We start from the raw sequence: 24,338 nt of genomic DNA, 5'->3' as shown, positions 1-24,338 counted from the left end.
AAATCCAAGAAAGAATTTTTATTTTATAATATCAGATAAATTTAACACCGAGAGATTTTAATATCTTTTCTAATTATCTAGGTCTTGCCGAAATAACAAAAACTGCATAATAGCATAGGAATGATACTCGAGATCGCATTATGATTGACTGTTTTGCAACAAACAGAAATTGTATGCAAATTTGCCATAATTTATGATCGAAGAATATATCTTTGAGTTTGATTTCAATTGAAGTTTCGAAAGACCTATAATTAATTGAAATTTCTATGTTTCAAAATCTTGCAAAGTTCTTGTCTAATTTATGCTTCGATTGATCGACACGTCTTTATATGATCAATCGCGTTAAATGATTCTTTTCTATATCATTTGAACAAATTTACAATCAATGGTGTCAAAAATGATATTGTTTATAATAACTTAATTTAATTTGTATGCATACACATATGTGTGTTATTCCAAGGAATAATGTTACACAAAAATGATTGACACATGTCAAACTTATATATTTTTATCAATTTGTGTCATTATTCCGTTCAATTTATTTAATGTTTATACAATCTTTTAGCTATAATTTTAAATGAGCGTTCTAAATTAAAGTAATTTGTTTTGGCTTTCAGTATACAATGAATATAATATTAATATTAAGAATATAATTTAATCGAAGGAAAATTCTGTAAAAGTAAAAACTTATCTATAAAATATCGATCCTATCGCGATAGCGAATACTAACGCAATAATCTCTAACACTTCTCGTCGATTCTGCAATGCCTACCACGACTAGCGGACACAAAACCCACGAAACCGGCAATCAAATCCTCCACGTTGCCGAGGATGTCGTCGCAAGGTAAAATTTCCCCATGTTTCTCTATTAGGAATGGGATTATTCGGCAAAATTTTCTCGTACTTATAAGATAAAGAGAATCTATAGTTTTCAAACAACAAACATGAAACTCGTATATTTATAAATATGATTTAAAGTTTTTATATTTTTGATATCAAATAATATTTCTCTAAGAATTTTTTTTTCTATTCCAATAATATGTGAAATTGAAATTTTGTTAAACATTTCACAGACAATGCATTGAAAAATTTTGGTTTAAGACGAAATTCGAGATAAAATGTTCTATTATTACATTAAATATATTAAAGTAACTTAAATATTTTTAAAATGTTTAAGTGTATTAAATGATTGTAAAATAATTTCACACATTATCCGAATAATTCCAGTCTTAATGTCTATGCTTCTCCCTTATATGTGTCACGCTGTGTCTATATATGTTATTCATAATGGAGCGTCGTTCCAAGTCTTTGATACGATAATTTTTTCTATCGTTCCGTCGTTTCGAAGTTTTCTACTTTTTAATTTTTTATTCGTCTCCTGGGACGACAGTGTATGGAGGGCACCGGAAAATTGTAAGTCTATTTTCGATAAAGAATCGAGATAAGCGCTGTACGTCGATGTTGCTGGATTTAAACGAATTAATGTGTTTATTTCCATATAAATCGATTTTCAAGGTATGCGAGAAAAGCAAACTGTGCAGTCCAAGCAAAATGGAAAAAGAATAAATTAAGCGTTATATACAGAGTTCGCATGTCGTTTTATGTAAAACTCATCAGAGACACATGCATAAACGAATCTCGCAAAAGTTACTTTGAAAAACAAAATCGTATTGCATACCAATCATATTCGGTGACCAGCTAATGTTTACTCGACGGACAGAATTCTCTCTTTCTCTCACTTTTTCTCTGGTTTTTCTCTTTTTGAAATTACATGCATAAGATTATAAAAAATCATGCGACTTTATCCGGACGAGAAATTCATACTACATCTCTCTCTTATTTTGTATCATATGTTTTAAATCATATCGTTTGACGGCAATAGTCGTTAAAAATAGTCGTTCACTGTATGCCCTTTTCTCCGTGCCCTTCATATATCATTGCTTTGACGAACAATCGGGTTGTCTTGCGCAGCGCTTTCTCGCCGAACGTATGCTTTTCATACGTGAAAAACGAAAGACACAATTCATACATTCGTATCATTTTATGGGACGTTTGTGACGAATATGTACATTTCTTCGCTTCGCATTCGATTTCATTCCTTTGTCTTTTTCTCTCTTTCTAATCTCAGACCTTCGAGCGATATATCACGGCTGTGTATCTGCTGTTGCCGATCGCTCGAAAGCGTCACGATACATCCGTCTTATAACCGTCTCACCCTTCCATTTCCTCACTCTTCCTCGTAAATTCATCCTTTATTCATCTGACTCGGGTGTCGGAACGTATTTTTATTTGCCCGCTGGAACGTTGCTTATCACTGTCACGTTGCATATTATGGGATCGGTTCATCTGGAACTGTGTAGAGCGTGTGTCGTACACACGGCGCCTTCGGCTAGAATAGATGCACTGTGAGTGCATCAGTTGAAAGATATTGTTAGATAAATCGATTCTCAAAAGTACATGTTATCACTTATGATCTTATTTACAAAAAAAAAATAGGGAAATTTATAATAAATAAAAAGCATATCTTTCTTTATTTCAATTAATCATAGAAACTGTGCACCTATTCTATCTTTCAATGAATACACATGAAAATTTGTGCATGCTTTACGAAATAGAGAGCTCAAGAAATTAAAAGACGTGTGGATACTGACATTGTTAAAAGAATTGTTTATTCCTAATATATTGCTCGATTTTATCGCCAGTGAATATATCGCTGTGATAAATATCAATCATCAACGCGTCTATCCGTAAAAATAATTACGCTCTCGTAAAAAAAAACGTAGCGCACATTAGCGAAATATATCACATATCGCAAAAAGTATTTATATGACACGCAACACACGCACACGGTCCTTGGCTTGAAACACCGACGATATTTTCACTTACCAATTAGGTCATCTGCTGTGTCCTTTTTCTGTTCTTCCGTCGTGCCTTTCGTCATCCGTCCAATAAAAATTGAGACAATAAAAAGTGACGGTAAAATTGTGTTGTCGCCGACCTGTTTAACTGTCGCCTCCATCCTCTCATTACTTAGGGCCCGCTCTTCTATCGTGCGAAATTGTTACACTCAACGACGATAAGTGACAAATGTCAAGTCCAATCAGCTGATTGAGCCGCTCTACACACGAAATTTCGTTGACAAATCATTTATGCATCATTGCGGCCATTGCGTTTCGCCTTTCGCAAACTCTGCTTGGCAAAATGCGAAATACAATAGGATGTAGATTTAGACAATATATGTATTTTATTTTAATAATTAATCAAGAAAATTATGGAAACGATAAAATATATATATTTATGTATTTTTCTCGATTAACAATTTTGTAATTAATTATTGCTAGAGAATTGATTGAGAATTGATTGAAATGAAATTGAAATTGATTTTATTCTCTCCAACAAATTCTTTAATTAATTATGAAATAAACTAATCAGATTGAATTTATATTCATGCCGGTGCAAATTTTTCATTTGCATACCTCGGGTTTTTCGCCACTCCGGATTTCGCACGAAAGGAGGAATGCAATACTGCGCGAGCTTGAATCCTTTAAATGTTGGCGAAGAAATCTTCGCAGTAGATGTATATTCTCTTACGCGTAAATGAACAATTGCAGAGAGGGACAGGCACAAGCCGACGCCACCGCCAAAACCGGCTGCGCTGGTGGCTGGTCAATATGTATACAGGGATCTGGCGCTCACGCCAGAGATGTACAATCAACTGCGGGGTCTCCAGAAGAAGGCAAAGGACCTCAGGCAGGAAGTGCGGAACCTGAGGCGCATGTCGCAGGCACAGGCCCATACAGTGCGCGAAACCATCAGGGATACGTTCATCACCATTAGGTATAAAAGAACTTGCTTATGATCGAATCGAAAAAAAATTACGATGCACATGTTTTTTTTTTTGCAAATATTTTAACATTATAAAAAATATATATGTATAATAAATTTGCATAATTTGTAATATCTTGGAAAACTGCTGATCATTTTAATTTAACTGATTATTGTTACAGGGCTATGCTATTATCAGGAGGAGACGCGGCCTGGACAGCTGGTGACACAGAGAAGATTCGACTGAGTCGCGAGGAAGACCTCTACAAACAAGAAATGATAAGGCTGGAAAAAGATCTCACGTGAGTCTTATCATTCTGTTGAGATGGGGCTTAAAAAAAAAAGAAAACAATTCGAAGCGTCGTTAACGAACGTTCGCAAATTTCAGCGAGCTGGAGAGCACCGTGGAGGAGCTTCGCGGTAACGTGATCAATAGAAAGACGCGTGTCAATATGTCGGATGTGGAGAATATGGCTTTGATATTGAGTAAATCCAGGTAAATCGCACACGTGTGCTTCGATTTTACTTGAGCAGAGAGTTACATAGTTATACTAATTGTAAATGTGTCGCTAGATTTGATCTTTGTGTATTGAAATTTTTTTTTTATACTAATGATATAAAATTTAAAATAAGATTACAGATTGCGTACCAATTATTTCAAGAGTTGAACACTTCTTCGTGTTTAATTAGGATATTATTTTGTCTTTCAGCAAAACTGTTGCTGACCTGAAGGTTCGTTTCCCGAGCCTACAGGAGGGTATGAAGGGTCTACTTAGCTCCGAAATGGAAAAAGTGGTGCGCGAGGAGAAGTTTCTCAAGGAAGAACCTGAACGATTGGAGTCCGCGTTGAGACGTTGCAAGAAACTTACCGGCACACTGGTGACGCTCAAACGGTATGATTTTTTATTATTAAAATACTATTGACACGATGATTTTAAACAAGATAGCTAAATTTGCTTATGCAACTAAAAATTATAGTCAAAGTCATAAAATTTTATACACATTTTAAGGGATAAAATAATCTAGAAGAAAATTATTATATGACATTAATATAAGTTTTGCGAAAATTATTAAACGATTCGTTTACCATATAAACGATATCAATAAATGATATCTAGACTTATTGAATAAACTCCAGATATATATCTTTTTACATATCTTTAGTTAAATTTTTAATGATAATAGTACAATTTTTTAGCTATTTGCAAAATTTCAATTTTGCGATATGCATTCTGTTTGCGATTAGCAATCGATATAACATAGATTATAATGAATAAATACAGTTTATCAAAGGAGAGTGTAATCAGCTATATAGCTTTTGAACTATTTATTATAAATTATATGTGACAATAAATATACATATGTATAGTTCTTGTAATTACATGTCAGTTGCATTTATATTAATTAATAATCTAGTTGTTATTATCATCGATAATCACTGGAACATACTTTCTAGTAATATAGCCGCTATATAATTTTGAAATAAAGATTGTCAAGAAAATCAATTTAATAATATGCTGACACAATTTGCTCGGCAATATGTATTTTCTTCCCACGAAGTGTCTTTATGATAACAGACATTCTCGTAAGATTGGCATCAGGCAATTAAATTCATCAATGCCATAGCTTCAAAACTTTTTATGTATGCGGCATTCATTTTTAAGGACGATTTAAAGTCAATTGTGAATCTTATTCTCTATTATACGCATTATGGATCGGGATTATATTCATCTGCAGAAAGCACGATGTATGCGCTATCTCTCTAATCAAATTTATATAAAAATAATACACACGTTCTTCCTTAATGGATCATACAAGTCAACAATATAGTATTGCCAAATTTTCTTACCAATTAGACAAAAGATCGGTTTTTGCTGTAGCTTGGCGTCGGTGCAAGAGCAGCGATTACCAAACGCAGCGAGCGTGGATGCCGAAGAAACGCCACCAATAACACCGACGACGGCACAGCATTCCAAGGTAACTGCTCCATTGCCCCCGCTCGCTAGCTCGCTCGCTCTCTCTCTTTCTCTCTCTCTCTTTCTTTCTCTCTTTCTGTCTCTCTTTTCTCTTTCTCTATCTATTTACCTTCTATCGAGATCCATCCTTTTTACTTCGATCTCCTATTCCGACTTCTTCGCTCGTCGCACCCGCGTAAAACGCACTTACCTCTGACTCCGGAAACACGCCATCCTCACGTTGCATGCGATATTCCCGAGTTTTCTCCTTGGCCGATTCGCGTGTCACGCTTGAACATTTTTATCCGCATTCTCCTTTCTCCTCAGCTTCCTCTTTCCTGAGGAAGAAGAAAAAAAAACGGAATAATTGTGAAAAATTGACGTTAGTTATGATGGGAATTGAATCTTTAGTCGAAAGAAATTTCCCAAATCGCGATTCAACTCGTTGCGAAGGTTCTTTTTTCTGCGGAGATATGTGATACGATTGATTGTGAATTTCGTTAGGAATCCGCTTTGGGGACATTCGTCGGGTCGAATTTTTCAATTGAAAGCCCAGAAAACGAGGAAATTCCTGTTTTCCTCGTATATTCCTTCTTCGTTTCGTGCATATTTTGTCGTGTGACACACTTTGTCGCGAGTGGCACGACACACTCTGATCCATGTGATAATTGGAATTTAAAAGATGGGCACGAATCATATTTAACGAACAAATGGACATGATATATATTTCAAGAGGAATACATCAAATTTTCTGTAATATGATCCGAGTAAATATCACTCGGAAATAACGATATAAAATGATGTCCAAAAAGTTTTTTTTGAAAAGTTATAATAGATAAAACTTGCAAAAGCATTTATTACTTTTAATTATATTATTTATATTTATACGATAATTTTTAGTATATACCAATGTAATTTAATTTAAAATTTTCTCTCGCAAAAAATTTTTTCTAAAACTATATTTTTTTTTACTGTATTTCTAGAATCCTACATAAGACGTGGAGTAATAATTTATGGTACAATTATTTAAAAGAATTTTGACAAATTTTATATATTGCTTTATTTTTTTTTTTACGTACTTGATATATAAAATTATAAATTACATACAAGATAATATATAATGCAAACTCGTAAAACACGTTCAATGAGAGATAAAATTGTGAAAGAACTAAAAAATTACGATCGTGCCTATCGCAGCTTCTTGTTTCACCTCTGCGAATTCATTCACCGAACACTTTTTGATATAACGGCAACATTATAATCTGTTACCTGTTAACAAAGTAGATTGTCGATGACATTATTCCACGCTTCGTAGATTTTTCTTATCCCACATAAGTAAGTCGATATAGTATTTTGCAGTGAGACATGTACTATACTACTCCGACCACCGCTTATTCCGTATTCCCATTATGCTAACAAGCGCATGCAACGAGTGATATAGAGTTTGTTCTGGTACATAAATATGTCTATAATCATATACGTAAAATACTTGTTTCTCTCTTTCTCTTTCTATCCTTCTCTCTTTGCGTATACATATGCATATACTTGTATACATATCTACGTCATATACGTATTGTATATACGTACAATAATTTCTCTAATGTACACATACACTTGTGACGCGCCTGATCAAACTAACATTGATATAAATCACTGCAATGCACACATTGAAAGTAGACATCATTATTAAAGTCTGTCTGTGTGACTATGTCCGACTATGAATTTTTGACATTATTATCGCACGTATTGTAATTATAAATTTGGAAATTTTGTCTTAATATTTCCACGTCAAAATGTCGAACAAATGATAAAATTGTAATATGTATATATTTTCCTATCACAAGCAATAAAATTAATTATTAATAGTAATTTATAAATGTTAATTTCTTTTGAAATTTTTATCAAAATACATGTATAAATATTTTTTTAATATCATTAAATTTAAATTTTTGCTTAATTATATATGATAACCATTAATAAATTGTAGCACAAACATCAGTATTAAATTTTAAGCTGTGAGATTGCTGGATTAGTTTAAACTAACATTTTATATGATTATCTGTTGATTTTTGAAACTAAGTGAAATAATGATGGTATAGTCAAACAGACAAGGCGATTGGTGTAGCTATCAAAATAGTGAAAACACATTTACGATAAAAAATTAACATGTGTGGGAACTACACAATTTTTTTATCTATTGATCAATATCAATAGCGATATAATTATTGTTGGCATTAATATTAATACAGTATGACAAAATTTTGCAACATTTGCCTTTTTAATGTACTTTGTCATCCGATATCGAGATAAGAATTTCAATATTTTAGTAAAATTAATTATTGGTTTTACCAAGGCAATATCTATGTAATATAAAGATTCGCTTATACTTACAAAAATTTGCTTGTACAATTTGTACGATATGTTTATAAGTAGAAAATAATACACAATTGCAAAATTATGTTGAATCGTGGATATTATATCACGAGGTAAAAGTACGCAATATCGATAGACACAAAACTTTTTAATCGAACAAATTTTTCTAAAAGCCTCAAAATTAAATGATAAAAATTTAAAAATACGCGTGTTTTTTTTTTTCTGTGCACTTACAAGATTTGAAATATACGGGCGGATTAATATTTTCGAGTGCAACCGCTATCTTTGATCCAATTAAGAACAGAGATCCGCAACACGCAATTCCATTTATTTCGTCCTAGAAGATGCTTTTCATTCATTTTGGATCACCACCGTTGACAGTACTGTTGACAGTCAATCTGATGTCAAATCTTCTCAGGAAAGAATAAACATGATTGCTTCGTCTCTTCGTACGAAAATACACTAGTGTGCGAGACATATCTTTAGGAATCTGCCACTCACGTGATGTATATCTTAATATGAACAAGATTTATCATCCGTATTCTCTCAGGAATTCTATAATTGCATATAGCATTAATTGAATTTATTAGTATAACAGTATAATAATTACACTTATTATATTAATATTAAACTGCAGCGCTCCGCATTATCCGACATAATTGTCAATTATCAATACATTTGCACAAAAATTTTTATTTCTTCATTTACAATTGTGATGGAAATCCATTTAACAAATAGCTTGCAGCGGCAACATTTACACTCGTGTGAAATACAATCGAGTTTCTCTTGCCGTCTTTTTCGCCATACATGGTTCTCCCGAAAATAAAAAGTCACATACTTGGACATGATGATGGCTCTCTCTCTCTCTCTCTCTCTCTCTCTCTCTCTCTCTCTCTCTCTTTCTCTCTTCTCTGCTGAACTCTCGATCTCTTTCCGTTTTTCAAGTCATATCGTTTTTTAATATCATCTTTTTTCGGACCGACAATGCAACGGAAGCATTCCGGCGGAAATAAAAAATGCAATTTTCTCCTCGTCAACTCTTTCTCTTTTCTCTTTTCTCTTTCTGTGATATGGATCCCTCCACCCTGTTATCCATAAAACCAATATTTTCAATGTTTGCTGTGCCCCGATAGTATAGATATTTTTTATACATTTAGCGCATGGTGTGACAAAACATTCGTAGCCGTCGATGCTTATCGTTCATAAATATCGGAAGAATCGAATCGCTCGGATCGGCTATCTCGAGCTTCTCTTCCTCTCCCTCTCACTTCTCTCTTTTTCTTTCATCGTCATTCATTCGTTTCGAGAGCGATTCGAAGATTGCTTGAAGAATGGCAATGCAACGTTTGGTTAAAAACACGTTGCGTTGCTTTAATTATCTTCAGAATTGTAAAAAACACTGCTTGCTATCCCATAAAGCGATTTCGCAGTCTCGCATCTTGCGCTTTGCGTTTCATTATGCGGATTTTTACTGATAACAAGACGAGAATATACACGAAAATTTTCATTCACAAAATCACGCAAAATGCAAGATATGAAAAGCTATAAAATCGCCTAAAACGGTATAGAGAGCAGATCGCTTTTACACCTCGTTTTCGACGACGCTGATCACGATGTTTTGTCAGATCATTCATAAGTGTTAGTTGTGATTCAACGACAGAAATTTGCGTCGCGACGAGAGTCTTCCCTTTTTTTCTTTTTTTTTTTTTTACGGGCATCTCTTAATTCGTATCACAACCGACGATTGTTTGACCGGCAACGCCGATCATTTGATAACGTATATTTGATAAAACGTACGTAGCGAAAAGAGACGTTACTTTGACGAAGATCTCTTTTTTCGTATTCGTTTTGCAAAAATCGTGAGCGACGCGGGTTAAGCAAGTTATTATGCATAAGAAAATTATAATAGAGAAATCAAAATAGAAAAAAAAAGAATTAGAAAAAACAAATATAAGAAATAAGTTATAGCTTAACAGATAGTGAAAATAATATTAATTTTTTAGTATGGCTGGAAGTGGAGTACTAACTTCAAGGAGGCCATACAGACCAGTCACGAGTAAATTTTTACTTATTCATATTTATAAATTATTATATAATTATTATTACTATTATATATATAAAACTACCGTTTTTATTCTATTATTATTATTATCATTATGTCATTATTATTATTATAATTATTATTCTGTACTGTTTTTATATACATATACACGAATATATATTATACATACACTACACGCATATACAATATATATTATACATATACGCACACATATGTATCATATACGATTATTTATATTCGTATACTTTTTTATCGATATGTCTGCAGCACAATTATCATGTTATCGATAATTGTTATTCTTTTGCGGCGCTCCGGAGTATTCCGCCAAATTCCATTTTTCTTATCATTGTGTTAAGAAATGTAAAATGATAGTGGATATTTTTTTGTTTCATAAATCTTGTAGTTTATTAATTCTTTACATATTCTTTACATATGCGCAACTATGATGTTAAAGTGTAAATTAATTTGAATATCACATGACATATAAATTCATAAAACAGATATTTATGCTAAAGCTTTTTGTGAAATATAGAATATTAATCCTGATAAGATAAAAATATTGGCTAAAATAGGAAATTTATCCTCATATAATAAATATAAATGAAATAATAATAAATTTTCTAAATAAAATCTTTCACATAAAATCAAACATTTCTGGCAGTTTAGCGAAATTCTTCGGAGTAAATTCAGTGAATCTAATTTTCCTATCGCTACACGTGCTCATTTGACATTCTACCTTCAACTCCATCTTGCTTGTTCTGACAAACGAATTTTATTCTTATTCTTCGATTCTCAGTTTTTGTATAGTCACTTTCTCTTTATCATTATGCTATGAAAAAAAAATATTAGAAAAGCTACAAATGCTTTCCCTTTTCTTAAGTCTGAGACTGATTGGGAATATCGAAAAGTGCACAAGCGATTATTGATTGCATTTTTTTTTATTAGATATTTAAAGATTGAAATAGGTTTGTAGATGAAATGAAAAATATCAAAATGTGCAGTAGATATGAGCAGTTTTAAAACAAGTAAAAGATCGTTTGTGATAATTACAATAAATTCTTTTGATCTTATATTACGCTTTTTTTAATTATCGCTTTTTATTAATAATTTTGTAGGCGAGCAATACAATTTTTTATATACATTTTTTTATACACGTATAAAACTCTACAAAATCAAAATCTATAAGATTTTGCAGTAAACAATTTTTAAAGAAGCTTTAAAAATTGTTCGCTTATTTATGGCATAATAATAATATACAATATTTTTGAATTATATTTTATTTTTTTTTATTTTTGAATTATTATTATTATATTAAAGATTCGCTTATTAGTCTTGATACATCGTATCACATTATTTAGATCAAATACTATATTATATATAAATATATATATATATTTTTTAAATATAAATTGATATTTAAAAATCAGAAGTATAAATGCTAGTAGTTTACATCTTTTAACGTACTGAAAAACGCTTAATACTTTAGAAATATTATTTTCTGGCTTATTATATATATATATATATATATATATAAAAGTCCGCTTATCTCTACTGCACGTTTTTGATGGAGCACATTGAGACGAGAATCAAAGGCGCAAAAAACGCTGCGCGATTTCTCATCATTTCTGTCCTGAAATTATTTTGCACTTTATTAATTCCTTATAGCTTTACACATTATTCTGCTTGAGATCGTCCCGAATATTTTGATACATTTAATGCCTGAGTTCGAGATACGATGAAAAAGTGTTTGTGCGGGCTTTCGCGTATACAAATTTGTACCAAATTTTCGCGAAAAGACACATTTATGTATAACATATATATCTCATTCATAAACATACACATACACGCATACAGTCCTAAACATTATATGCATTGGCCACTTGGCCAATTCAAAAGACAAGCGAACCTTCATTAAGATTCTGCTGTGCTACGTGCTATACGTCTTTGATTTTAGCGCTCTCACTTGGCCTTTTTTGCAAGATATACATATTATAATTCATATATATATATATATATATATATATATATATATTATATATATAATATTATTTTATATATACACAACATGTTCCTCCTTCTTGGTTTCTCTCGAGTATCCGCGCGAGCACTTCCGAGTTAGCCTTGTTAAAACGCTCTTGCCGATTCGAAAGACGAAAGATGAAGAAAAGCAATTGCTTTCGTTCATCAAGCATCGGCGAATGTCGAGGATTGTTTCGCAACATCGATGATGTAGGAGATTGATTAATTTTTGATATTTACTTTTTTCAAAGCTTTTTTTTAAATTTTTTAAACGATTGTTTCATCAAAATTCTTTCTTTAATCCTAGAATTCTTTTAATACAATCTGCTAATTTTAAAAAGCAAGTTTAGAACAGAGATTAACACTTTTTATTGCGAAATAGATACATTTTTTTATTTTTAAACTTGAGTTTATATGAGAGTCCAATAGAAAAAATACATTGAAATTTTTAAGAAGTTTCTCTCTTCATAAGAAATATTTTAATTAATATAATATTTTAAAATAAGAATTAATTTAATATTTTAAGACGGTTCAGTTGAATTGATTTCAATTTAATTTTTAATATGATTAAATTAAAGAAAATGTCAAAAGGATATTTTACAACTTAAATGAAAAATATTGAAAATGTCTCTGTCAAATCTTTTTATATGATAACTTTTGGACATTTATGTTATATGTTCATTTTATGAAAATAAAAACATGTGAATCGGCGCAATTTAACAGATGTATACAACATCGAGGATCGATCCTGTTCAAATTTATTTTCGATTCCGATCGCCGATAATGCGAAACAGTCAATGCCGAGACGTATAATACGCGAGAGTAGTAACGACCCAGACACACTCGCTTCAATCTACTTCTTATAGTAAGGTCTCACCCTTTGCTCATCCCTCGTCTTCTAACATCATCTTCGACATTTTCAAGGTTTACATTAGATTTTCCGTGACATATCACAAACGCGCGCAAATGCAATTCACAGAGATTCTTCCCTATATTGATGTGTTAGTCTTTTTTCCTCCCCCTCTTTGTCTTTCTTTCTCTTTTTCTCTCTTTCACTTTTTCTCTCTCTTTTTCTCTTTCTCTCTTTCTCTCTTTTTCTTTCTCAGTATATCACTTCATCATATTCGTCACTTTTCACGAGAATACGAAAGGTCATTCAACGCACATCTCTATCCTTTTTATATATTTCGTCTGGTGGATTCCCTTGCGCGACTTCCCGTCTTCGCAGCTAAATCGAATCGGAAGCTCGAATTGCTTCCGTTCGGTGGCGTATACATATGTAAATGTATATACATATAATTCGACATTAATCGTTTTTCAGTGAAACATTACTTTGATATGCCGCCTCGTCATCACGAAAAGCGCGTTTGCATCTGCGTGATATTCACACATCAAATGGAATAAAGTCGAAAATTACATGCGATATAATTGTATAATATTCTTAGGCAAAAGTAGTATCAGAATAATCAAACATTTTTTTTATGAAATTATTATGACAAGAATGATTTTTTCATATACGATTTAATTTTATTTATTTTAATCGCATATAAAAAATTTATTAGTTTTGAATTTTTTAATTACAGAATAATTTATGCGCGAAAATGAAGATTAGACAAAACGGAAAAAAGTGCGCAATAGATATACCATCTACAAAATAATTAATATGAATTTTATTTTATAATAGTGTTTTATTATTATATGGCATTTTATCGAGAAAGAGCATAATTATTAACTTTATTCCACTTATAAAGCTAATCATATATCATGTGCCGTTATATTTTTTCAGCTGTACGATTGATGATAATTGATAATCGATAACGATGATATAATTTATATTTAAATTATACATTCTAGAAATCATAGAGTGTCGATTACAAGTATGATGAACTACATTCAAATTATTACAATATATTTTAGTATCCTTTTATTAAGATTGAAACATACATTCTAGATTAACAATCAAAATTCTTTTAATCGTCATATTATATAAGTTAATATGTGTGTATATAAATTATAATTAATTTATTTAATTTTATCATTCCTTGATTCTTAATCTTTTTTCGATTACATTATTATTAACGTTTATGTAGCCAAAGTCATATATTTATATAGATCGCAATTCCTTTATGTTTCCGAATAAGGAAACGAATAGGAACGAGTCGACGCTTGTCAAATTCTCTTTGTATCATCATTTATTTCTAGAAACGATATTAATTTTTAAAATTAATCGGTAGCAATTAGACAAAATTTAATGTCAGATACATAATTTACAAAACTTGAAAATACTTGAAGAAATCTTAGTTTCCAAACATTTTTTAAATCTCTTTTTGTATTTGTCGTGTATTGTTTGGAAAATTGTAAGTGGAGAATTTGGTATGTGGTGAAAATTTTTCGATGAAGTATCTGCCACCGTTGTCTGAAAAGAATTTTAAAAATTGTTCGAGAAAAACGTTTAAAAAACTAAAATATCTCGCGCGTCCCTTTAATGCTATCCGAGAAAAGATGAATTTGATGAATCTCGATTGAGATCTTTATGCGATCGTAATTAAAAGCGCAATGACGAGGCTGTAAGGCGTGTAATACGTGTATCTCGGAATTGAAAGAGCAATCAGTATCATTCTATGATTCAAAAACGAAGAAATGTATTCAAAACGAAAAAAAAATACCCCCACAATATTAGCAAAATATATTAACTCGGAACCGAAACATATATTAATTGTTCTAGTTCCGAGATATCGGATTACATCTCGCGAAAACTATTGACATTGCAACACTATGCACCTAGTGACCGTAAATGCGCGTGTGTGTAGTGGAAATTTTCATTAAAATTTTTGATTGAGTTGATCATTGGTTGAATTATGAAAAATCCAAAATTAAAGACAAATTAAACTTCTGAGGCTCAAATAAATGAACAATGAAGCCCGTCTCTTGCATTAATGCCAAGCGAAAAACTTAATTAAACAAAATTATAATTATCATTCAAAGAAACTGTTGTTACAGATAGAGAATTATTTAAAAAATTTCCACTACGTGAAGTTTCGATCTGTCCCCATTTAACATGCTGACGTGTAATATCTCGAGAGATTTAATTAATTCCTCACTTTTATGATTTTTACTTGGGCTTATATCTGATTTTCTTTATTGTGTCGTACTTACATTAGTACGTGTTCTCCCTTTTCGACAGTTCGCCATCTCACATAATCATCTCCTTCGATTTCAATCCGATATCGATCGAATGTTAACATCTCATGTTCGATATATGCCCTCCGTTCGAGATATATCATCTTCTTTCCATCTCACTTTGCTCTCTGTTTTTCTTTCTGTTTCTCTTTCTCTCACTCTTTCTATTGTATATGTATATTTACTCCCTATATTTACTCCCTCTACATATTGACCAATATACATGTATTATATATACGTTCCTTTTCTCTTTCTCTTCCATTCCCTTCTCTATCTATCTATTTTATCTCTGTCTTTCTCTCTGTCTCTATTTCTCTCTTACTTTATATATATATATATATATATATATGAGTCTGAGTCCATACTATACTTATATTGCCTTACTATAAGGATTGGACTGAGGTTTTCTCTGTGTATATTTTTTAATTGGCTGATATTTTTTTCTTTCTCGTATTTATAATATGTACATACCATTCTATACATTTCGTTTTCTTGTTTCTTTTATTAGTCCAATATTAATTAGGCACGTTCTGTACATGTGGCATGCCGGCATGTATAATTGTGTGCACGTTACATAGAATATATATACATATGTATATATTCGTGTGTGTATTCTGGCGCGTAAACACGCATGCAGTTCTCCATTGGAGAAAGCATTCCCACCGCGTTTTCTTTCTTTTTTTTTTACCCACGCCTTCAAGGTGCATGTTATTATATTTTGCGTGGGGTCTTCCGTTACTTCGAAAACCCGAAAAGGGTCGACGTCATTTGTGCGGGCATCGACGGGCATACTCGTTTACACTAATTCGTAAACCGGCAACTCGGTAAGAAAATTTTATTCCTCTCTATGTACATAACTGCGTTATATACATTTTTGTGCACCTCGATCATCGGCATGGGCACAACAATCTCCATGTTTTACTTTATTATAAATGAAAAAATTTATTAAACATATGATGGATCACATATGCGTAAAGTGATCGCTTTTGGCGCGAATGTGGCGATATTTTTTTTGTCAAGAACTGGAAATGATGCTCCATCGACGAAAGTGTTTTGGGATGCAAATAATTTTTGAATTGATTAGAAATCGAAAAATTTGGCAAACTCGTTTCTTCAAGAATGTTAAATAACAAGGTCTCTTAACTCGGATAATGTTGGTGAAGATGGCTGAAAATTTTGTTTTAAAAAAAATATCGAAATTACAAAAAAAAATGCCATTGAATTAAATTTCAGTAGAAAAATAAGAGTTTCAATTTTTGGACAGAAACAATATCGCCGTGTTCCCCAATGAACTCTGAACACCGTGTATGCACTTTCTAATTCATCTACCTGAATATCATAAAAAAAATGTGACGACTTTTCTGCATTTTTCACGGGAATCATATCGTTATTATCTATTCTAGCGTACAAGAATAGAGTATTTCTCAATCCATCGCGAATTTATTGCGCTATAAATCACTAATAAAATAAATTGCATGCTCAAGATTTTTATAGATTCTGCTCATTTAAAATTTGATTCGTGATTATTTCTCGCGCTGCACTTTCGATTTGATCACGATGCAAGATGATTGATGCAAGATCCTTGCATTCGGAGCGACAAGTCGATGCCCGAGCGATGCGTCATATGTTCTCCATTGCTTTTTTGCACGGAGATTCTCGAGATTAGACGTCGATCACGAACGACGCGAATAATATCGTATGTAAATAAATGAGAGATCGGTTGGGGTAAAATAATTCTGACGATTATAATGTCATAATATATTAATCTTAACGAAATATCGAGAGTAATTAAAAATATATGTATATATATATATATATAGTAATGATAGAATACTCTTCAAATTTTATAAAAATTGTCAAATAAATAGAGATATTATCTTCAACAATTATAGAAAAATATCGCGTTGTCGTATTCTACTTTTATGACGCTTTCCAGACAGCGTGTTGTCCGAAAAGCATCATAAAAGATTTTCAAAAAGATTTTCCTAATTATTAAAATAGCTTTTCAAATGTGTTTTAGATGCTTTTGTGCTTTTGCGATTTACCCTGATTTATCGCGTGTCCGCGTGAAACGTTCGCGACAAAAAATTTTTTTTTTCTTTTACGCGCGGTCCACAATATGACTTCTGACCTCGAATTTTTGATTTTTGGTTTCTCTGTTTTTTTTTTTAAGTTGACTAATACCGGACAGCAATCGATGCCAAATGTAAAAGAGCCCCAAACGAGTACTGACTTGTAACACGCACAACGCACGCACAAAACGTATAACTGACCGCAGGTAACTATCTAACGGAATTAATCATATTTATGTATTATGTCTTACGATTGTGTGCCTTTTTTTCGTTCCATTATTACGATTCATGACTCATCATTATGCTCTCTCTTTCTCTCTCTCTCTCTCTCTCTTTAGCGCCTCTTCTCTTTCACTTTACTTTCTTCATTCATCATATTCTGCATTTCCATAATATACGCTCATTCGTGTCTATTATCATTCATCATTGTCTTATTCACGCTCTCCATCAAATCGTATACTCTATGCATGCACATTATTCGCACATACTACGCACACGCATGACATAGAAGAAGAAAGACGAAGTTCGACTTCGCGATCCTCCGATCGTAAGATCATGGCGTATCGAAATGCGTCCTCATACTGATTGTTTTGATTTGATTGTCGCTGATTTTTTCGTGATTAGACGTTTTACAATTAAACTAATACATAACGCGAAGTTCACGTACGAGCGTGTCGAATTGCATACTTAAAACTTAAAAATTAGATAAAGTAAATAAATTAATAAATAAAATTATTAAATTAATTATTGATTAATTTTTAACATTAGAGTATACGTTATAATATATTGTATATATGATTAATACACATGCAGAAAATTTTTAATTGTCTAAAATATTTCAGATAGCGCTTAGAGATCATTATGATTAAAGTGGACTATATGATCCGTGTTTCGAATATCATCTCTCTCTCTCTCTCTCTTTTTCGCAACTCATTCTTTTTTCAATCTCATTATTCGGACTTTTGCATCGAGACGCCACTTTCTACGATCATCGCTCCCGTTGTCAGAAAAAGCATCCGCAGCGACATACAGCACATACTAAATGAATGTATTGTAATAATATGCTATACGAAATGTACTTTATATCTTCGGTATTCGTGTGCACCATTTTATTAAAATGTACAAATGTATCTCTGTACATACATAAGTCAAGTGTACATACATAATCGATGTGCGATTTTACGAAATTTTCTTTTAACGTTTCTACACATTTATTATATATCTCTGTGTATCTATATGTTTGTCATATCTACACGCGTAAGTATTTATATATGTATATCGCTGTGTACTTTATACACGTTTACTCGCTTGTATCGGTGATGATCACGGCGGCATCTCTGCAAAGGTACGAGAGCAAGTTCAATGATCGCGTTCAGGATGCTTCTTCTGACAGTTTACTGACAACGAGAGCGTATAAAAAAAAAGCACGATACTTTCCCGATGAGCGTCGAGGAACGTCGCGCTAGCTTCAGAAGCGAGATATATTCTCGCGAGGAGATACTGGCGCGACGTTTCCTCAGAGGCAAATCTGGCCCGACCGTTGATTCGATATATTTGAACGAACAGGCAGCTGCCCCTGTGCCAGCGGAACGCACTGTCGTGGGGTCAGCGAGCGTCCTCGGGGGAGGGAGCCACCCTCACGAGTCACCCGCCGACTCTCAGCAGCGTCCGGAGAACGCACTCGACGCTCTGTTAGATGAACTGCAGACCTTCTCGCGACCTAGTTCGCAGATGGGCCACGTGTCTAGCAGTCTGTCAGTGCACCCGGGTTCGAACGTGCTCCTGGCCGACATCGGCCGCGCTTCCAGCCTACGAGAAACGAGCATCACGGCAACCACCAGCGGCGGCGGAGGCGGCGGCACTCGCGCGCCCAGTATCAGCGACATCGGTCGAAAAGGCAGCGTGGATTCATCGAGCGGTACCCTGGCCGCGGTATCTGCCTCCGCCGTCATGGTGGGCTTGCCCGGGATGCCGCCGGGTGCTAGCGGCACTCTGCGTCGCCTGCATTCATATCCGTCGAGCTCGGACACCGACACCTCGCCGCCCATCGCAAGATTTCAAGCGTTGTCGCTGCAGGAGCAACAATCATCGCAGCAACAGCCTACGGGGATGCCGATATTGCCGCAGGCTTTCCTACCCGGGCAGAAGCCGCCGGTTCCGGAACGGAACGTCGAGCTACTGCAGCTGGCGAGCGCTAGGAGAGTACCGCCGCCACCGCCGCCGCGCACTAGCTCTCGATCACCTCTGGCGAGCCCGACTAGCCCTCAACTGCCGCCCAGGAATCATCCATGCACTCTGCAGAGCGGCAACGCGACTTTACGTCGACCTGTGACGCGCGGCGGCAAGCCGCCTATGGCCTTACCGCCAGACACTACCACGACGATTTTATCCACGACAGAACAGATCGGCGGAGACCGATCGGCGCCACCGGGCGTGACTGCTCCGATACACAACTCGTCATCCTCGCAATCCTCCGCAGTGCTGTCGACCAGCAATTCGAGCTCCTGCGAGAGCGTTAATTCGCAGGAAGGCCTGCAAAGCAAGCGCGGCAGACAAGAGCAACTGGAACAACGACATCAGGAGCTTCTAAGGAAACAGAAGGCCCTCCAAGAACAATACGCCAGACTGCAGCAGCTACAAAGGAACGCGGCCGGTCTCACCACTGTACCACCAGCGCCGCCCGATCTTCTGAAGAAAACCGGTTCTGAGAGTAATCTCCTGGCGAAGATGGGCCTCGGTCTAAGCGCCGCAAGTTCCGGATCTCTCACCAGTCTCAGTATCAAGCCGCAAGTTTCGCAGGAGGCTATCGGCGACGCTAATCAAGTGACCAAAGTCGAGATCACCAATGGTCAGATACTTCCGATGACTTCCGCGACAACAACGACAACAACGACGACGACGAGCAATCAGATCGTCCCCGTAGGCGTAGCCACTTCCACGGTGGTGTCGGCCTCAACAACCAGCGGCTCGGCTACAACCGTCACCACCACGTCTACTACGACCACCAGCAAAGTCTACGAGACGGACATTCTGTGACCGAGAAGCCGTTCGCTGATCGGCTGCTCGACCGTCAAGGTTGCCGCTGAAATCGTGCTGGCAAGTAGTTAACACGACCGGCGAGATCGCGAGGCCACTGTATTGCGTGCTCTTTGATCCTCTTCGAATAAAATAAAGGAACGAGAGATAACGAATTGGGAATGGATGCGACGAAGAATAGAATAGAAAAGGGACAGGAATTGGTAGAATTAAGGAGATCAAACAGGAGATACAAAAACGACTGACGGAGAAACATACGAAAAAACAAAGAAAAACAAACAACAGAGAAGGAGTAAGAAGAAAAGGAAGACTCCTTCAGTCTTCACCATGTAATGCGTAATCTAATTTGTGAAAGTGGAATAAAGCGTAGAAATTTAGCGCGAGACATGCGTAAAAACATAATACCGCACTAATTACTACGGCTAACGATATTAATGATCATAAAACGCGAGGAAAGCTCTCGATATACGGACGCGTAAACGGAAGGATCAACGTTTTTGAGAAAGAAAAGAAGAAAAAACGTAATTGGGGTTCGTTGAATTTTGCATTTTTACACGAGCATATTCAATGCGCCCATCTAGATTGACGGGTCATATCCGGGTACTTCATCGCACTAGCGTCGGACGCGTCGTCTTGCCTTCTTTTTTGGTCTCTTGAGGTCTTTCCCTTTGATTCTCAAAAATCGATCCTTGTATACACCTCGTACACATCCGGCGTGCTCTTTGTAACACGTCTCTGTGCCAAAATACGAGAAGAACGCGACATATACTTGCGTACTTTTTTAAGATTATACACAGCCGTAATACCCGCGTAATTAGCCGGCTCTTCGTTCTTTCTTCATCATATTAGGGCGAGCGTAAAACACCGTCAAGATTCTAGATAGATGAATCATCATATAAATATTATACATAATATACATACGTATATATTATACATATAAATATATGTACGAGGAGGGCGGGGAGATTTATATAAATATATACACATAAGTGGAAAAATAGATAGATAGTATATGTATACACGAGATATACTGTGCAATCTTTTCTCGTACACATATGCGCATATACAACACATACGTATGCATTCATACATCGTTAATGCCATAAACGAAACGACAATGTCGGCGAAATCACACGCGTTTCGTACACGATGATGACGGTCCTAACGTGACTTTTATCGTGCTTAGAATAAGTGCTACCGTACATATGTATGTGTGTATGTGTATATATACATATATACACACATTCAGCCGCATTTACAAATATATAAATACACATATACAGGATGTGTAGCGATATAGACGATCGACGTTGATTATTCCTCGTTACCGGCAAAGTATTTACGGGTGGCACTCTACGCGAGAAAATATTTCAGGAGTATACAAGGAGTCTGAGGAGATTTAATTTTATATAAATTATAAATGCATTTGGACTTTAAATAAATTATAAATGCATCGTGTATGTTTGCGATTTAAAATCTACGGAAATGGTCCATAAAGATAGAATACTGATTGATTCTGAAAGAGTGTTAATTCGTATCGATGCAATTGGAGGACTGTCCGCTCTTTATCTCTCTTTTGGAAAACACATAGCTAATAAGAATCAAGAGGCAAGACGCGCGAAAAACCTGTCAGTAAATTTTTTGGCGGCCAAAGAAACGTCACGCGTTAAAAAGAGAATATTGCTCAATATTTATCAACCCAAATAACGCGGCAGCGTTGCTACATTTTGCAATTAACGCCGCAGTAGCGTGCACCCTGCGGATTGGATTACTTGGACACGATCGCACGATTATTAGCTAATTATCACGTTGCGCGCCACAGAAAGGCATTGTCGAGTCGCTTCATCCTTTTCTTTTCCATCATTGCGGGCGAAAAATCGAATGTGTTTACGATCAAGTTGGCGGATCATCGATCTTTTATTATTTAGATAAAAAGTAAAATTCGATGCGACGAAACATTGTGAGAACATCTCGCGTCATTTTGATCGTTTCTCGCAAGCGTGATTCGAACTATTTTATCTCAGCTTACTACACAAAAGGCAAACTCGTCATCGCGCCTTCTAAACGAAAAAAATTAATGTCCAAGACATGAAACGTCTGAAATGTCTAACATGAAATCTTTCAGACGTGTCTTTCAAATGCTCTTTGGACTTTTCGCTTCGTCAATTGGATTATCTGCGCTCGACGCAATGCGCATACCATGGAGGGCCTAACACATTCGCGTATTTATCTTATATGCTTTATTCTTCTCTTTCGTTAGAGCAAATGTTCACCGAAATTTTCGTCATAATCCTCGGATGCGTTTGCGGAGTTTAATTTAAACTAGATGATGTGGATTCTTCGTAAAATTGTTACGGATATCATGCTTTTGTATTTGTTAATATCTGGCGAATAGCGCGCTGCTAATTATTAATTAAAAAAGTCAAAAACAAAATGCGCTGGTTAACGAGGATCCTTAAATAATTTGACATGAAAACGTGATTGATAAGGAAATCGCTTTTCTATATTTACAATTATGTTATTCTCTCGTAGATTAGAAAAATTTCGTGTGTTATTATTTCGTATGTTCTATTAGTAAGAAGAAAATTAATTAAAAAGTATTATTAGATTATTAGGAATAAATTATGCATGCTATACGATATTGTCTCTATACAAAATCACAAGTTTTGCTAACATCGCGACAGATTAAGATTAAGAATTGAAAAATATTAACGTAAACAATTTTAAGTGATCAAATATATATACTTTAATCCTATAATTTACTAGTAATAAACAACATAGATGTATTTATATAATCACGCGATCGATTAATATTTATTTCATGATTAAATAAGCGAGACAGATTGTTGCTTACGCAATTGATGTGAAATAACGCATCCGAGGGTTAATTGCATGCGGCGAGATATATAAAGACCTTATTTATTTTCCAATATCACACAAGCATATGTCTCTATAGAGAAATCATAAATACTTACAATAAGAGCACATATATTAAAGATAAGGTGAATGATAATGATTGATAATGAGCATTTATTCGTGAGTGCTTATCAAGTATTAACACAATACGATACCAGCGGAAAGAAAAAGAGAAAAAAAAGAATTTTTTCTCGTTTTTTAAATTTTATTTCCACATCGGATTTGTATACTGTTCCGCGCGCGCTTATTGTAGGTATTTAAGCCACAATCATATATTGCATTTACGAAAGCTACTTTAAACGGTGCATTTTCATTTGCGGTGATACATCTAACAATGAGAGTATCGCAATAGAGCTAGAATTGTATTTGTTATCGGGGAATACGTTTAATCGCGCGCGCGCGCGCACGCGCTAAATATAATCAATTTTTAGATTCCCATCCCGTCCTTCCTTCTAATCGTAAACAATAAACGAAGCGTTTCGGATCGAAGGTACGCGCTATCGATCCGCGCGAATCAAGCGTGGACCATTCGTGATCGAATTGCGTTTTTTTTATCTCCGTTTTCTCTCCCATAACGCGATTAGCGAGAATTATTAGTGTAATGTTTTCTGATGATCCTGTACGCCAAATCGAATTGACTTGTTACATTTGTAAATGTTTGTAAGTACTACCGTACGTATAATAAAATAATCGAGTAATAATCATCGAATTATCCTGACGATCACCGTTTGTCTCTGTTATTCATCGATTAATTCAACCTTACGAACAACGAATAAAAGGCAAATCATGACATACCGTGTAATACAGTCCCACTTTTCTTCTATAGGATGTTTTAAAGAGCGAAGCATAGCGAACTTTTCTTAATGAATTATTAAAACTGGACACATATATGTAATTTAA

General features: G+C 34.6%; 1 protein-coding gene across 2 annotated transcripts in view; it reads left to right on the top strand.

Moving 5' to 3' along the window:
- LOC126853198 (uncharacterized) overlaps positions 1-24,228 on the top strand; it is a 167,802-nt gene extending 143,574 nt beyond the window's left edge. For both annotated transcript variants that reach the window (XM_050598751.1, XM_050598752.1), the window contains 7 exons: positions 782-844; positions 3,612-3,837; positions 4,008-4,127; positions 4,214-4,321; positions 4,536-4,718; positions 5,706-5,802; positions 19,053-24,228. In XM_050598751.1, coding sequence (XP_050454708.1) covers positions 782-844; positions 3,612-3,837; positions 4,008-4,127; positions 4,214-4,321; positions 4,536-4,718; positions 5,706-5,802; positions 19,053-20,522 — 2,267 coding nt within the window. In that variant the 3' untranslated portion in view covers positions 20,523-24,228. The remainder of the gene's footprint in view (positions 1-781; positions 845-3,611; positions 3,838-4,007; positions 4,128-4,213; positions 4,322-4,535; positions 4,719-5,705; positions 5,803-19,052) is intronic.
- The last annotated feature ends 110 nt before the right edge of the window (positions 24,229-24,338 follow it).

This window comes from Cataglyphis hispanica, chromosome 11 (assembly GCF_021464435.1).
Source record: "Cataglyphis hispanica isolate Lineage 1 chromosome 11, ULB_Chis1_1.0, whole genome shotgun sequence".
Lineage (NCBI taxonomy): Eukaryota > Metazoa > Arthropoda > Insecta > Hymenoptera > Formicidae > Cataglyphis > Cataglyphis hispanica.
This window is presented reverse-complemented; position numbering and strand designations above follow the sequence as displayed.